Source organism: Helicoverpa zea, chromosome 21, assembly GCF_022581195.2.
Source record: "Helicoverpa zea isolate HzStark_Cry1AcR chromosome 21, ilHelZeax1.1, whole genome shotgun sequence".
Classification (NCBI taxonomy): domain Eukaryota; kingdom Metazoa; phylum Arthropoda; class Insecta; order Lepidoptera; family Noctuidae; genus Helicoverpa; species Helicoverpa zea.
Genome location: NC_061472.1, coordinates 7,460,746 through 7,478,844, shown reverse-complemented (window position 1 = coordinate 7,478,844; position 18,099 = coordinate 7,460,746). Strand labels below are relative to the sequence as shown.

At 37.8% G+C, this 18,099-nt stretch overlaps 1 protein-coding gene across 6 annotated transcripts in view; it reads right to left on the bottom strand.

Annotated features, from left to right (window-relative positions):
* LOC124640611 (tight junction protein ZO-1) overlaps positions 1-18,099 on the bottom strand; it is a 124,305-nt gene that overhangs the window by 72,999 nt on the left and 33,207 nt on the right. For all 6 annotated transcript variants that reach the window (XM_047178452.1, XM_047178453.1, XM_047178454.1 and 3 more), the window contains exon 2: positions 16,414-16,465. In XM_047178452.1, coding sequence (XP_047034408.1) covers positions 16,414-16,465 — 52 coding nt within the window. The remainder of the gene's footprint in view (positions 1-16,413; positions 16,466-18,099) is intronic.

Sequence of the window (18,099 nt, the reverse complement as noted above, 5' to 3'; positions counted from 1 at the left end):
ATAGCGTGGGTTTGTAAACGGACACAAAATTAAAATGTCCGATGTAATTGCTTCGTCTACAACTTGATGGAGATCGCACAAATTATGTAAATAATAATTGTAGACACGAACTACACGACACGTTTGTTTAGATTATAATGTTAATGTCGGACATCGTGAATAGTTGGATACCAAGTTTGGGTGTCATCTCACGAAATATTAGGATCTATTCTGCTCATAAATTACATGGCTACATAAAAAAGTGCATAATCTATTAACTTACATAGTTACAATTTGTCAGTTGACTAAATCTATAGACATTTAGGTACCTCATTCTGAACGAACAAAGAACTTAAACCAACATAGTTTCATTTATAAGTCTATAAATTCGTTCCCGAACGTTTCTCGCTTCAATTCCGCCACACATAGGCCTACACGTTGAACTTTGTTTCCGATTCTTAAACTCAATAACCCTCACTTTACAGTTAACAGATTGACAAACTTCTTCTGCGTTTAAATAAACCCTTATTACGAGGAACATAAGATTGGAATTATCCAGTTTTAGCTGTAGGGGTTTCTGGTGAGTAGATGATTCATCGAACATTGTCTTGTACCACGGCGACTCTTTGGCAATTGCTATTGTAGGACAGTTGCAGTCCGACTGCCCTCTCTAATGAATGTACATGCATTTTGTATAGGACTTAAGCTTTCAGGGACATGTTGAGAAAGCTGATCGTGAGCAAATGTGTTCAACGCAAATTAGCTGGCATAATAAGCTTTTGTATGATCGACGTCTTGCATAGAAGTAGGAAATCTTTCGGATTCTAAAGTGCGACGATGCTTCACAACTATGTAAAAGTTGAGAGATCTAGTGTGCTTCTGTTTTAATATGCTCTTCTATTTTTAAATAAGCTGCTTCCAGGAAATAAAACTAAATTGACGACACCATTGATTTATAGCTAGCGTTACTATTTTTAGGATTCGAAGAAACGCTTCTTCTAAATCCGAACCAACGATTTTTCGTTAACTTAGGTATTTGTTCGAAAAAAGGGCGGCTGTTTGGAATCTCCAGTAGGCGTATAAGCACTTAATTGCATCGATGTAAGATACTGGCGATAAAATCCGACGGTAATTTTACATCGTAAGTACATGTATTTTTCATCCCACAAGTGCCTTGATCTGCTATCAAGCGTTCGATTACTCACCGAATTATTCTGAGAGATAAAAAAAGATGTGTCGTCAGCCACCTCTAAAAGTAGGTGCAGTTTTTTTGACTCATTTTTTAACCGTATCGATAAGTAAAAAAAGCTGTATTATTTGGCAACGTGTTATAACAATTTTTCGTCAACTTGGATGTTTTGCATGTGTACGATTGCACATTTTGTAAGAATGAAAGAAAAATGAGACTGAATTTTGGCAAGCGAGTGTATGCTAAAGATAAGTTTTGTTTGTTGCGTTTTATGCAAGTAAACTCTTAGCATACGTTTGTGAGCGAAAATATTGTTTTGCTTACTGAAACCGTTGGAAGCTGGCGAAAAACAAGGAATCTTTTCATATCGTCCAGAAAATTAAGGACTAGCAGCCTTACTTATAAAAATCTCTAATCATCTTCTAAGCATCATTTCAATTAATTACGCCTTAAGTAGTGATTAAATATTTGGGTATCATTAGTTAAGGCATGCTTAAGCAACGTTTATAAGTAAGAATTTTCTTAAACAGCACTTAAAGTATTACTTATTATTTAATTCACGTTTATAGGTAAGGCTGTAAGTATGTAAACTGTGAATGCAAAGTTACATAATTGTGCTAACTAATTGAGATAAAAATGTATGTTACAATAAAATGCAAATAGCACTCACGGGCTATGATTAAACTACCCACAAAAGAATACACAAAATATTTCTCGAATCTTGTAATTGGAAACAACAGGAACATAAGTACAATATGGCTTGGTACGTGACCAACTATTCGCTCGTTACGTCTTTTTTCGAGCCATAGCTAAGGCGGCTCAGCTTTTTTAGACGAATTTCGAGCGAGACGTGTGGGTCATTACTAAAAAGGTTTTTGTCCGATATCCCCTTTGAATTCTAAGTTTTTGGAATTTGTGAGAAAGTTTAAAATAAGAACGCCCTTTTCAGACTAAGTAAAGTGGACATTCGTACACGTTTTTAATATTTGAATTGTGATGTTAGAAAGTTAGTGCTGCGTTAAGGATCCATTTATCACAATTTTCATAAATTTTAATCTTCATGATCTCAAAAGTAATCCTTTCGGCTTTTATCGCATGTGCTATCTAAAGAAGTACACTGTGGCTTGTCTCAAAGTGAGCCCCGGGTCATTGTATTAAGGTTATTGTTTACAAAACTGACAACTTGAGAAGCATTACTTATATTCGCTAACCCTTTAACTAACAATATCGTTTAAGAAAGGGGATGTGTTGTACCCTGGTCTAAAATATTTCTGTGGTGTTAAGGCAAAAGGGGATAAGTCAGAAATTGTGAAAAATGAGTTAATTACACAGTTGGGTACAAAATTTTACGAACTATCATGGTAAAAAGGAGATAAGTCAATCATCCATCATCCTCCGAGCCTTTTCCCAAACTATGTTGGGGTCGGCTTCCAGTCTAACCGGATTCAGCTGAGTACCAGTGCTTTACAAGAAGCGACTGCCTATCTGACCTCCTCAACCCAGTTACCCGGGCAACCCGATACCCCTTGGTTAGACTGGTGTCAGACTTACTGGCTTCTGACTACCCGTAACGACTGCCAAGGATGTTCAATGACAGCCGGGACCTACAGTTTAACGTGCCATCCGAAACACAGTCATTGGTGTCTAAGATATACTTAGAAAGTACATACAAACTTAGAAAAGTTGCATTGGTACTTGCCTGACCTGGAATCGAACCCGCGCCCTCATACTCGAGAGGTTGGTTCTTTGCCCACTAGGCCACCACGACTTCAACTTAATAAGTCGACTTTATAAGTCAATATAATGTATTTTATTTCGTGAATCTCAAATAAAAAATACGAGTCTAGTCATAAATAGCAAAACCTAAAAAGTAAAAAAGAGTTTTGTCTAGTTATCTTCTTATTGCATACGTGATCCTTTACTTATAAAATTAGGTATAATGAGATAAGTCGACTTGTGCATAAATTCATATTCGTCGTTCCGCGTTAGTTGCATTTCGCGCGCGAAGTTGACGTCTTTTTACTAGTGCAACGGTGCAAAAAATCCTAAAATTATGGTTTACGTGGGTAATTTGAGTGTTGAAACCTACAGAAATGAATAGGATTAACAAGTTCGATTTAACGTAAGTATGATGGATTTAAAACCTTAAAATTATGAGCTGATTCGGATCTGGAGGACAACCAGTATGGTTTCCGTAAAGGGCGTTCAACAGTTGACGCTATACTGCTTCCTCCACGCATGCGCGTGAGGGTCCTGGCGGTCCTGGCGGAGGAAGCAGTTGACCTGGGCGAGGTGGTTTTGGCGGTGTCGCATGACATCGCTAACGCGTTCAACACCCTGCCCTGGAATATCATAAAGGAGGCGCTCCGTTATCATGGAGTGCCAGGGTACCTCCGTCGCATAATCGGGGCCTATTTATCCGAAAGAGCTATCGTGTACCCGGGTCGAGAAGGATGGAGTCGTCAGAACATCTCTTTCTCAGGGGTCGGTTCTCGGCCCTCTCCTGTGGAACCTTGGCTACGATTGGGTCCTGCGCGGTGCGCTTCTCCACGGCGTCAGCGTGATATGCTACGCTGACGACACGCTAGTCACAGCACATGGGTAGGCGTACCGGCAGGCGGCCATTTGGGCCACAGCCAGTGTCGCGCAGGTCATGGGTAGGTCTTGGCCTCGAAGTGGCCTTGCACAAATCCGAGGCCCTTTGCTTCCATGGGCCAAGGAAGAAGCCACCTCCGGGGTTCAGAATCGTGGTGGGAGGGGTTACCATCGCTGTGGAGCCGACAATGAAATACCTGGGACTCGTTCTCGAAAGTCGTTGGGACTTCGGGCCACACTTCCAGCGGCTCGCTCCTCGGTTGATGGTCGCAGCTACAGCGCTCTCACGCTTATTGCCCAACCTCAGGTGACCCAATACCTCCTGAAGGAGGCTCTAAATGGGGGTCGTGCGGGCGATGGCGCTTTACGCCGCGCCAGTATGGGCGAACACCCTGACGGCCCGCAACCTTGCAGTGCTGCGAAGACCACAGCGAGCGATGGCCATCAGGGTTATAAGAGGATACCGCACGATCTCCTTCGAAGCTGCATGCCTCCTAGCCGGATCCCGGGACTTCGAGACCGACAGCCCTCGCGTCACTCTATACATGGCGCGAGGAAGCGGTGGGGCGGGCCGAGCGCCTCGTGCCTCAGCAAGTTGAGGTGCGCAGGGCAGAGCTCGGCCAAGACCTCATTGCGGAATGGGAGCAGCGACTTGCGCGACCCACGGCAGGGCACGCCGCTCTCGCGGCGGTAAGGCCCATACTGAAGGAGTGGCTGGAGGGACGCCACGGCGCCTTCAGCTTCCGGCTGACACAGGTCCTTACCGGACATGGGTGTTTCGGAAAGTTCCTGTGTCGCATCGGTCGGGAGCCCACGCCCGAATGCCACCACTGTGGCATCTGGGGCAACGCAGCGCCGTGACCTAGCGGCAGCAGTAGACGCTGCGGGAAGTCTTTCGCTGCCGGCTGTCGTGTCCTGCATGGTCGGCAGCGAAGATGGATGGAACGCCGTCGCCTCCTTTTGTGAGGATGTGATGGTTTTAAAGGAGGCGGCGGAAAGGGAGAGAGAAGCTGCTTCCTCTCTCCCCGCCCGCAGCAGACGTGGAGGACGTCGCAGGCTGACTGATCTCCGGCCACCATAGGGCGCGGCCTGCGGTCGACAGACTAGGGGCGTCTGTCGTCCGATCAGAAACAGGCCTCGAAACGGTGGCGTTGTGTTGCGAGCGCCTCTTTTAGTGGAGCTTGCTGTGGCCGCTGGGTGACGGCCACAGCGGATGACGAGGCCCGCCTTTGAACATCTGGGGGGCCAATACCTGTCGGGGGTGCGGAAGAATGCTTTGGCGATACCCGTGCCCTCGACAATAGGTAATTGAAGGCAATACTGGGTGGGTTTTTAGCCGGTAAGAGTTCGGCACACCCCCTCCACCCACCCCAGGGGGAGGGAAGTCCATGAGGATTTCCCCCCTGCCAAAAAAAAGGTATATACGTAAATAATAATAGCAAATAAAGAGACGAGTCGTTCTAGGATTTTTTTTTAATTTGTACCGTGTTATGGAAAAAGGAGATATGTCAGTTATTTTAATAATTAAGAAATAAAAATACTTTTTGGGTACATATAAAAGACGACTAAATTAATAAATGAATATTAAAACAGAGTTGTGTTAATTATTTCTATACACTTTTGATTAAGAGGACGAATTGGAATTTTTGGCGCCAAGGATCTCAATTTTTCTCAGTAAATACAAAACGGATTAAAATACAACTTGGTTACCTGAAAGTTCATGATATAAACCTTATTTTGTTAGACGTAGAAACATGATTAGGTAACTTTTATAACAGAGAAAAATATATCAAACATACCTCTTTTTAAAAAGAGATTCACATATTATGGGCAAACGGGACCGATTTAAGCCTCTTAACTTTTTTAGTAGTTGAGTATATACATACTCTTTAAAATTGTAGAAGGAATTTTTATCAAATTATCATTTCTAAATAATAAAATTACAAAACCATGTTGTCGCTTACGACTTTTAGTTATAAGCTAGCGCGCGTATTGTTATCCTCGCCCCGCTCAGACGCTCCGACCCCTTTTGGCGCCTTAGATGCGCGTGCCGGTTATGGAATTATTGTTGACCAATTCGTCGCCTTAAACTGCATTTTTATTACAAAACAAACACGCGTTTTTTTGATTAGCCCCTGGTGAAAAGTTGTGTTTTTTGACTCATCCCCTTTTGCCTTAACACCACAGATTTTGTTCGTGAGATAGATTTGCACTAACATTGAATTCATTCACGTTTTGACTACCTATGTACTTATACCTAAAGAGATTTAGTCATTGCTTATGACTGTTTCTAAAAAAAAACGGTAATGAGTTTCGGTTTATTCTACGAAAATACGCCGTACTAAAATGAAATGCAAAAGTTTTAAATAGTTCTATTATTGTTTTGTTTGCCATTCTAAAGTGTATTGAACTGTAAATACAGTCGAACATTTTGTTAGATCATTGTTTTTCTAAGTATCTGTTAGCTGCCAAAAAACTATTAAGACGAGTTATTTCTTCACGTCTGAATATATTTCACGGATTGCGACATAGGGTGACGATGTTTATGATTTCATCATATTTAAGTACCGTAAAATCTGTTTTTCACTTTATTTATTATTTCCTGAAAATTATTCTGTGCTTTTAATAATTTATCTACTATCTGACAAGTTTAAGGGATTTTTCGAATAATTGCTTATTTTGGGAAACGGAAATTGACTAACATAGATACTGTGCTGAGTCATTTATGTTTTCGGATTTATATTAAGGAGCTGCGACACGATTTCACATTACTAGAGCATCGGTTAAGGGGGACAGTTGTGTATTTTTAGTTCGTCTGTCATATCAGGGTATAGCTTAGTCGATTTTCTGTGTTTAGTCGAATAGGATGGATTCAATTACAGAGCTGTCTCGCCTAAATTCCGGATGCCTTACTCGAAGAGTTTATTCTGAAGAACTATTTTGAAAGTTGAACAATTTTTATTTTTTAAGAGGATATAGAACTTTCTCACCTTCTTAGATTATTATGCCACTGTTTGTCTAGTATTAGTAAGTATGCACTCATGTGAGGTGTCCAAAAATAGTTTTTTTGTCTTATTATACGTTATTCACTTCTACCGTAAAAAACGAAGACCTTCTCATTTTCATAACGAGCAACAATGACGTCATTATTTATTATGTTTTGAATAAAGCAAGACCTTAAGATAATGGGGTAATTAGCTCCTTGCATATAATTTACATGTGCAAATCATATTATGACAATATACTGTAGGAGTTAATAAATTAATACTACTCCTACAACATTAACTTAATACAAAGATCATTGGATACGCAAAGGTTAGGTACCTGGTAGCGACTACAGTAAAAGTTTGAAGGTTATTTTAGTTCAACATAAATAAACACGATTGTATTATTAGAGGCAAGACAAAGTTTACTTTCAAATTCTATTTAAATATCTCTTTAAAAAACATTTGAAGTCTTGTTATGTCTATGGCTTTAATAGATTTATGAAGTTTCTTTTTAATTAACGCGTTCCTCGTTCGCTTTCGTTGCGTAAAAGAAGTAAGATTAAAACAGAATTTATTGCTTGTTAAATGTAACAAAAGAGTTTTAATTAAAAAAGAAAACGTTATTGAACACATTCACCTGAGTTTACTTAACCTAGCCAGGTATTATCTAAGCCTACGTTTTAATTTAAGAATATTTCCAGACCAAGAATATCTACCTACCTACACGATGACTTATTAGGAACGTGTCTACCTTCATTATCTATACTAATATTATAAAGCTGAAGAGTTTGTTTGTTTGTTTGTTTGTTTGAACGCGCTAATCTCAGGAACTACAGGTCCTGAGATACTACTACTTTGCTACTTTTTATCCCGGTACGGGAAGTAGTTGCCACGGGATGCGGGTGAAACCGCTGTCAGAAGCTAGTTTATTATAAGATAAGTAGACTTGATTGCAGAATTTAGTACCACAATTTTATCAACATTACATAGTCCAAAATCATGGAGAACGCCCATAGAATTGCGAATTAACCGTATAGTAATCATTCCCATCACTAATGTCAGTTAAGCGTAGTGACAGATGTCAATGTCAAACTTTTTCTTTTAACCCGGGGTTCACAGAAGCATACCGTCTAAAACTGAATTATCCAGTGCCCCAGTTTCAATTGCATTAAATATTTCTTGAGTTTACTTAGCTTAGCTCGATCCCGAATTCCCAGTGCTAAAATAACTAACTATTGATCCCAGAAGACGAGTTTGAATTGCAAAGAGGATTTATCTATGTAGTTAGTATGATGCTAGCCTCCAACCTACAAGACATTCAGTGACGTAAGCTTCCTCGCTACCTGTGCCAAGTTTTATCATAAGCTATTGTTCTCAGACTTCATTAAGTTTACCGCAAACAAACAAATAGATTGAACCTATTGAGTTTATCTACCATCTTCGTTAAGTTAGTGATGTTCGACTTTAGTTTAATTAGTCGATTTTTGTAAAATATCGATTACAACTGTATCTTTATGGTTTATCGAATACTATTAATTTGTCTATTCATTCCTCATTCGCTTTTCAAATTTGAATTGTCATTATTATAACTGCCAGTCGTGTCACTGTATGCACCCGCATAAGCAGCGTAATATAAATCTTCACAATTGATAAGAACAAAATGTTAGTCTGTATTGATGCCTGTCCGTCCGTTTATCTCGATCGCAATAAAACTTTATTGTCTTGTTATCAATGTCAACCATCAATCAGGGATGAAATTTGTTCGAATCTACACCTTATCCCGTTACTAATAAAGATCTATTTTGGGTTTATTTTCGGGGGAGCAATGAATCTATAGCGTTCAAGGCCCTCTGTGGCCCCATGGCTACCATTAATAAAGATTTTAGCCGTAATAGGAAATCTGTTAGACTTCGCACTTGAGCGCAGGTAACGTTTATTTGTTCAATTACTATAGGTTTTTTTCAAGGAGAAATATTATTATCTAAATCGTTTCCACAGACAGTAAATTGCACTCAGGCTTTAAATTTGAACCACTAACCACCCATCTTTCAGTCTAGTCATCGTAAAAATTATATCCTCAAATCATTCTTGATAAATAAATCCACCGAGTTCTTTCAAATTGGTAGGTAATAAGAGCAAGCTCTCAAATTCACTTAGTCATAATTCATCTATCAAGCACACCTGAACGATTGCACTTTAAAAGTAATCGATGCGGATTGAATTTCGATCTGATATTGCACATGTAAATCCGATCTCGTCGCTTCACTCGCTTAATCAGTTCACTCTGAACGGAATGAACGAACATTTGAATAAGCTACCGCTACCGAGTAATCTGGTTAATGGAAAGTACTCCTGTGGAACTTGACAATAACTTCATTACGAGAATGTTGGGACTTTCTTACTTAGGCCTAAGTTTAATAAGTAGTCCTTCGTACAAGTTGTGGCAGTATTGTCATGTGAAGATAGTTCTTGATATGTTCTGTTCATACAATTCTCGTATGCGTCCTTTTTGCTTTGAGTGTCGAGATAATTGAAACTTGTCGTATACCAGGTTGCTGACCTACTTCGTTCTTTGTTTGCACGATAAAGGCTGCAGGAATTCAATAACTTCATAAAGTCGAAGCTTAGCGACTATAAAACAATTGTACGATCTGCAATAACGTTTGCAGCATCAATGAAACGCAGACAATCCTTCAATCAACGCTTTAGTTAGAAGATTAGACGTTGTACATACGATATCTACGCACACATAACAACATAGTACTAGTCTGTCAACCATGTAGGTTGTATGAATCAGCGATTCAAACCGGCCACTACGTGTGCCAAGCGTGAACACGCTGTCTGGCTGTAAAAAAACAAATACGAGTATATCTGCTTACAAACACGTGGAAGATTTGGTTACGAATAAAGAGTCAACGTGAAAATAATCAGGTTTCAATTTTAAGTAGCACATTTGATAGTACTTATTTTAATAAGCTGAGAACGTCAGCGAAATTCGATAACAGTAATCCGCTTTAATATTATGCAATGTTTGCAAGCTGTATTTTAGCTACCTTATAGGTTTTTCTATCAGACATTTCCCCAATAGTAACAGAGGCAGGATTTATGTTCTACATCTCAGTTACACTTAATTGCTGTAACGTGTGCATATTATATTCATTATCTGATATACAAACATAGAAGTTAAAGAAAATACTATTACCTATACAATCTCCAAAATCCCACACAACAGACCATTCGTCAAGCCAAAAATAGTAACACAAAGTAAATCCCAAGTCTCGAGCCGGCTTCGAAATTAAGACAGTGGACAGCACTCTATCTAGCCGTGACAGTTGTATGTCCAATGAAAAAATGGCGTATTTTAGCTCTGTTGTTGTAGTAGACGTGGTTTGTGACGTCACAAGACAGACCAATTTTTAGGGACGATGTGATCCCCGACGCCTACACAGTTGGTGTCCGATCTGGATGTAGGGTTGGTCATACATGATGATTGATGATCTTTGATTATGTGATTTAATGTGTCATAGAGAGGCTGAAGATGTGCAATTTGCTCATATTTGTACAAGGGACCCAGATTTGTTTATTAATGTAATTTTATAAATATTTTTTTTTTCTTACCCAGACAACCTAACTCTAACCTTTTTCATCTAGAATCTATCCATGGTTGGATGTCACTATAGTCTGTTTTTTAATCTCGTAGACTAAATTGACACTTGCAAAATGTCAAACTTTCTAATAATTTTGCTAGCTCTGTGGTGCAGTGTTGTACTTACGATACCGGTTCGGTGAATCGTAACTTTTTATCTATAATAGACGAATTTAATATTCATTCAAAGTTTTATATTTAAAATTCACGTACGTACACATGGCTGTACGACGTGCTACAAACTGCCAGGGATATCTGACCACGCAAAGCCATGCGTAATCATCAAGGATAAGCCCATTATTTCAGGATGACTTATTGTAAAAAGTTACGATTCAACGTACCGGTATCGTAAGTACAACACTGCACCACAGAGCTAGCAAAATTATTTGGAAGTTTGACATTTTGCAAGTGTCAATTTAGTCTACGAGATTAAAAAACAGACTATAACTCATTACTTAGGTATATAATTTTTAAATACGTTGCCTGCATCATATAAGTAGAAAAACTAGGATTCATATTTGATAATGGGACAAACGTAACAGCAATGGAAATTCCAAGATAAAATAAATAAAAGAACTGTCAAGTTGACAGCCCTGACGCCATGTTTTGCAGATCTATATCCGTTGGTTGTCGTGTCTAGTCGTTGACATATTTCGTATGGATACACCACCTCTATGGGGAAATACATGGAAATATGAGCGGGATGGGATGTCCTCACTCTCGTATTAATAGATTCCTTCTTAGTTGAGTTATAAGAAGCAGGTGGATTGGTGTTAAATGTCATGGCGGAATTAATTTACGGATTAAACATGTAAAGAAAATTTTTGCTTTCATTTTGTAGTAAAAGAAGAATAACATAACATATTGTTAAATGAGAATGTTTTTTTTTGCTCTGCATATTATTTAATTATTTTCAATAGGTACATGTAGTTTGAAATCGTTATAAGCACTCATTATCCTTAATTAGATAACCCGATATTTTGATACCACTAACTACCTACAGAGTCTAGCACTGTAATGTTTTGTTTTTTTTTTTTTTTATAAAATTACAAACAATAGAAACAAGACACATGTCAATTCAAATGTAGAATAACATTGAATTTCAAACATAAACCCTGTTCTACGGAGTCGGACAGAAACAAACACCCACAATGTTAGATTTATTGTTATTGAGTCTAACACCGCAAGACTTGCTTTAACAAATTAATAAACCCTCTTGTATATAGGTTTAGCCAAGTCTAGGTGTTATGTGGTTTGCAAAGGAGGAATCTGATCAACTGAGTGTTCGACTAACATAATATTCCAAGCAATAATTTGCAGATATCTAATATACTTTGTTTATATATGTTATTCGTATGCCACTCATGAGATTACTCGTGTGTACCTCCTATATATTTGTTATTCAAACAAACATTTTTAACCCCCGACGCAAAAACGACGGGGTGTTATAAGTTTGACGTGTCTGTGTGTGTGTGTGTGTGTGTGTGTGTGTGTGTATGTGGCATCGTAGCTCCCAAACGGATGATCCGATTGTAATGCGGTTTTTTTTGTTTGAAAGGAATGTCATTCGGGAGTGTTCTTAGCTATGTATGGTGGAAATCGGGTCAGTTCTTCAAGGTCATCAGCTCGTTTGATAGGTGTGATAGGAATGTTACACGCTCAGTTTACTTGCAAGCATATGTGGGATCTGAAATTTGAAACACTAATGTCTTCTGGAACCGCTGAGCTGGTCTGCTATTAGGGCACGAAGATAGGAGACGTAACCCTGAACTGCCTTTTAGTAAACGCATCGAGTTTGTTCTCTTCATGATTCTAATTGACGAGAACCTGATGCTGGAAATAGGATGTGACGGATGAAACCGTGGAATGCCGGAATGAAACGGATAAACCGATTTATATTTATGCTGAAAATCTAGAATGACCAAAAGTTAATCTTTATTGATTCTTAATCTGTGCAATTCTCCCAGAGCCAGTTTGTCATGAGGATTGTTAAACAGCTTCCTTTGGCCGTGATCGCATATAGCGACCCCATCTTAAAATAAAAGAAATTAAATGAAGGAAGGAAAAATTAAGGAGCTCCTTCAAAAAGCATGAAATAAAATTAAATTATAAATTTAAAAAAAACCCCGACCCAAAAAAAGTACGTAGTAGTAGAACGTAGTAGTAAGTAGTAGTTTGGGTCGGGGGTTTTAATATCAATCTCTTCAATCGCGCATTCCAATTTCAAAAATATGCTCCATTAGGAGCATCAAACATCAAAGCAGTGATGACCTCTTTACGTTAATAATTCGATGCAATGTCTATCGATATTTAGTCGATTATGATTTTTACGAATGACATCATCGAGTTCAAAAGACAGCGCGGTGTCGTTCATTCATTAAATTGACGTGCGGTACAAACGTACGCCTCTTCATTGCTTATTACATTGAATCTAACGAGCTGTGGGTAGCATGTGACTTGGGACATGACCAATTTCGTTGTGTCAGGCTTGACAGCTGATAAACAAACTAGGCAGGACTTTGTTGTTATATATTAAAAAAAAGTTTAATTACTACTAACGAAATTAATGATGTTCATAATTTGTCCTGACAGATAATGTTGACCTACTCTCATTATCCAGCTTTATTCGGCGCATAATTCGTTTATTCAAAAGAACTATATCCAAGAAGAAATGGCATAAATATTGTCCTCATTTATCCGTCATTAGCAAATTCCGGCAGCAAATATTTTCACATCCGACGCTGTTTCGCTCAGGTCATTGCATTGTGTTTATATTTATAAATAAATTGTTTTGACTAATTAGAGCGCCTGTTATATCAAAATTGGACCGAAGCAATTTATAATTAGGTCAATCAATTATATTTTTTTAAATGTCAGTCCAATAAAATGCAACTGCAGTCACTTGGCCTTCTTTTCCAATTATTCAACCGTTTTAAATAATATTGGCACCTGCCACGAAATAACTCTCGATAAAAACGTGCACTTTAAAAACTGGATTAAATAATATTAAAACACTTTCATCACAATACCACTCTCACTTTTAACACTCGTTCGATTATTCGTGTTCGTAAATCGATTTGTTATTACCTCTCTATTAAGCACACGCACTACTAAGCTACCGCGATTAAGTTTTTATTCAAAAACTTTGAATTTCGAAAATTTTGTTTCGAATGCGTCAGTCAGCGAGGCGAGCGCGTCGCGACGCTCGCGTCGACTGGCAGCTTTCGGCCGCTTGCCAAAGAATCCATGCCTGAAAATATATTTATGTGGATATGGTTATTTACCTTCTGACTGTCGCGGCGTATTTATTTTTTTAATTCAATTTAAATTGTAGATTCGAGAGGAGACGGGTGGAGTAAGTGTGCGAAGTACTGAAATTCCACAATGCAGACAAGGTCACTGATCTCAAGAAAATTGATCGCATGTTTGACGTTGTTGGAAAATACTTGCACAACTTTCAAAAGCACGCTCAATTATAAACACAAAGGAATTTCAAATCTTAACATTCATCCATTCCCTGCATACAAATTCACGAAATTGACAAAATTACGCAAAACTCTTTCATGTCAGTGTGCAATTACCTCGACATCACCATTTGCGGTTCATTACACTAAACGTGAGGCACTCCCAAAGTCAGGCCAATAAAGATAAATTTAAGCTCATAACAAGCCGGAAACACGCGTATTTATATAAACTTCATAAAACTATCTAAAATAAAAGTTCTGAATGCAAGCGGTCCGCGAACTGCAACTAACAAGACCGATAAAAACTGATCCAAACTACAAGCAATAATCAACCTTGTTGCTGAAGAAATAAGGCTTTTTAATGTTGTTATAAAAGTTAGTTTCAGTCATCGTGGGTGGGAAATATAGGCGAATTTAGGACAGATATTGCTCGACCCAGCTTGCAGTAAGAACGACCTAAATGTTAACCGACATAGAAATAATGGCTGAAAATTGGTGTTAGTGCCAACTGTACAATAGTAATTCGGAATTGCTGAGTCAAAGAGTCAGATAATGATACATTTTAGTTACTACACGACATATTTTATTTTCTTTAACGATCAGGAGGATAAATCCGTACAAAAAATTATGAGGTTCGCTCTCACGAAGTTTCATAAGATGACGATAATGACAGGATGTAAGCCTTGAAACTTGCCCACGCTAGTAAACAAAACAACACTATCCTAGAGAATATATGGAGACGACAAAAACTAATTAACATCCTTTGACGTAAAATAATATTCACTTAGAACCATAAGCCGGTAGCTAGACAAGTCTTGTATTGCCTACAAAGTACTTTCATGTAATGTTAGTGACTAAACATGTCAAACTTTCATAATTGAAAGAAAAATTGCAAAATACAAGAAGTGAAAGGCGATTTACGGTCAGCACTTTAGCACATTATGATAGCTAAAAAGACTGTAATTAGGAATAAAATATTGTGTTGAGCAGACGAAGTCGTTTCTGCGGTACATAATATGGAAGGCATAAGTATAGATAACACATAACCCCCGGTAATCACTCTTGTTTGTGACTTCTACAAACTCGTAGTTGAAATAACGATGAAGTTATAGAACGTACTTGAGCAGGAGTACTTGAAACTAAAACATCAGAGAGAACATTAAGTAACACAATGCTCGTTGTTTGAACAACATCGAAACACGTGCGCTGGGCTCGGGTAGCAATCAGCTGGTTTATCGACAGGCGTATGCTGCACCTTTACATTTTCTTCATAAAGAAACCGTTAAGCGCCTCCACATTATGTGTTCCTGGTACGATTAGAAAATAATGGCTTACAATTTCATGGTTTATTATTGCAGCTTTTTTTATTTCTTCCGCGTCTTTTGTCGTTCTTTCTTTTGAGATTATTTTGATATTGTGCGGTTTATTGAACATTGTTGAAGCCTCGTGTACAGTTCTCTTCCTTTCTTATGATTTGACTTTTATGAAGCTGTATGGTTTTACGATACCTTCACAGTTGCAGCACAGTAACGGAGTCTAAATGACGAGGAAATACTACTTACTTATTGACAGCACATTTCAATCAATTTCGAAACTCTACGAAATAGTGGTAACTCAATACTAATAACATATTATAATTCTTGTTTTGCCTCAAACTATATAGGTATGCATACAGAGGTGTGACATATCACTTATTTGACGATTTTAGTGCCAAGCTTACACTTTTTAGTATCGAAAACATGACATTTATGTTGTCAATATTATGCAAATTACTATTCTGGCTATTATAATATAATTATCAGTTGTTTTCAACAAAACAAATAAAAGATCTCACTAAACATTATCTCAAAGGGTAACTTGGCGGAACTCCAACGATTAAGTTTTATCAGCTCGTTAATATTAGCTGACAAACGGACCTCTTTCAAACGTAACAGTTTTATAGGAAAATCGTACTTATTACTATTGAGTTAAGGTGCATGACAGTTACCGTACCGTACCTACACCATAACCTAAACTAGGACGTTAGATTGCATGCATTTCTTCTAAATTGTCTATCCATTTAAGTAGCTGGTTGGACAGTAACACCCCAAAGTGGAACAGCCACCATTCAGCCACTAACCTCCGTAATAACCAAAGGTTTGACCACAAACCGGTGATTAGCTTTATATTCAATGCTACATTGTTTATTTATGTAGTACACACCTAATATGCAATTCCTGGCGACACAATGCACATCCGATGTCCCTGACATTATTAATTGTACGGCCTTCTGTTATTTATTTAAAATCTGATACGGTACGTTACATAATTAGTTTGTACTGGAAATTACAGCAACCTCCGTATTGTAGTCTGAATTAAAATGGTGGTATTGACTACCAATCATGTTAAGCAACACCACTAGTAAAGTAATAATTAGCAAGAGGAAAGTCTAGCTTTTAGGAGTCTTACCAACATGAGCGTAATCAATGAACATAAAAATATGGAATAAGAATTACATGCATAGATTCACCTTTACGTAGTCTTTATTAAATATGGCGTAAACAAAATACAAACCTGTGTAGATTATGGTTCATCACCATATTTTCTTTAGTGTGATCACCGTATCCTGCAACAAAAACAAATAAGTAACATTAATATCCTGGCAATTGACAATCATTATCACGATATTTATTTTAATCTGTGTATTGTACCTACTCCTATTTTATGACTTTCACACACTCTTACAAACTGCATTATCGGCCAACTTCTACATCGCATGTATCAAGTGTTATTATTCTTTGCGAGATGGCGAACCGATTTTTTAAAACGCAGCCTTAATGAACCAAACCCTGGTCTGTTTTGGCTTCTGTCCCATTTTTAAAACGGTTAGTCCTAAGACGTTCCGGTTCCCTCACAATGTTTCCTTCGCTTCCTAAAGGAGTAGTAATGGAACTAATTCCTGAGCTTACAAATACTTAATGAACGATCTCGGGAGACTTTCAAGTGTATAATTAATTAGTAGACTTTGAGGCTATTGCTACTGAAAGTCGAGAAGCCTTTACGTTACACCCAACAAGACTTCCTTGGCCTAAATATGTAATTTAGACAACAAGAAACTTGCTTAAAGACTTTAAGACTTTCTTGTCGTTATAGAAAATTTGTAACCTACTGCTTCACTTGTCGAGCATAATGAAATTACGCAAATTAAAATAGCCTATGTCTCTTCGAGAAGTTTTGTACTAGGAAGGGTCAAAATACGATCTTGTCTTTTTGGAGTGCTTACGAAAAAAAATCAACAGGATTTTGAAATAAAATCAAGATCTTTGAAGTGGTTTTGTGTGCAATGACGTAGGAATAGTGTAATGATTACAGGATGTCCATCTCGCTAATATGCGGTTGTCGGACGTCGTTGAAACGTTTTTGTAACCACAAGTTGTCACCCGTAATGAGAGTGCACTTAGCTTTAGGTGGCGACATCTTTTTTGCTCGTTTTTGCGTATTCTTCGAAAGTTATCATTGATTTTTGGTACAAAACTTGTATCAAACATCCTCTATTTTATGTACTGGTATTGCGACTTATAAAGGAAAGGTAGGAACTTGGCAAGTTCACTGTCCATGAAGCAGAGACCATATTTCAACAATCGGTGTGCAACACATATTTATTTCTCATTGGCTCATGGAACAGGGAAGTTGTTATATAGTCAGAGACATAATTTCTCCTATTTTAGGAACTATTTTCCCTTCAAATGGAGGAAACTTTAGATGTCACCTCTTCAAATAACTTTTATATTTATGGCTCGTTTAAAGTGCCACTGAAAACTTCTGAAGTAGATTTTCTTCCATTAGAGATACAAACAAAACATACCGGTGTCAACTAATAAATGAGAATATTCACTAATAGACAAATGTTTAGATTTCAATCTGTTTCAGACATTAATGTTAACACCTTGAGAGCTTTTAACTAATTATAAACATGTTTGGATTGTTATTATGAACTTGTAATGCTTCCCGAATACTTTTCAGAGTTCATTAATAACGTTTTGTATGTAGAGAGAATTTTAAAATGTTTATTGTTACTGTTCTTGTGGAATTCTGTAACTTTGTATTAAAAAGATTCTTTCAGTTCCGTTCTTCTACTTTTGTTGCTGAATTTCTTGTCGCCACATTGGATACGTTTTAAAAGTTATTTTTTTTAATACTTAACATCTTTTCTATCGTCATCATGTACTTTTCCAATCATCTATGCATGTTTATGTAGTT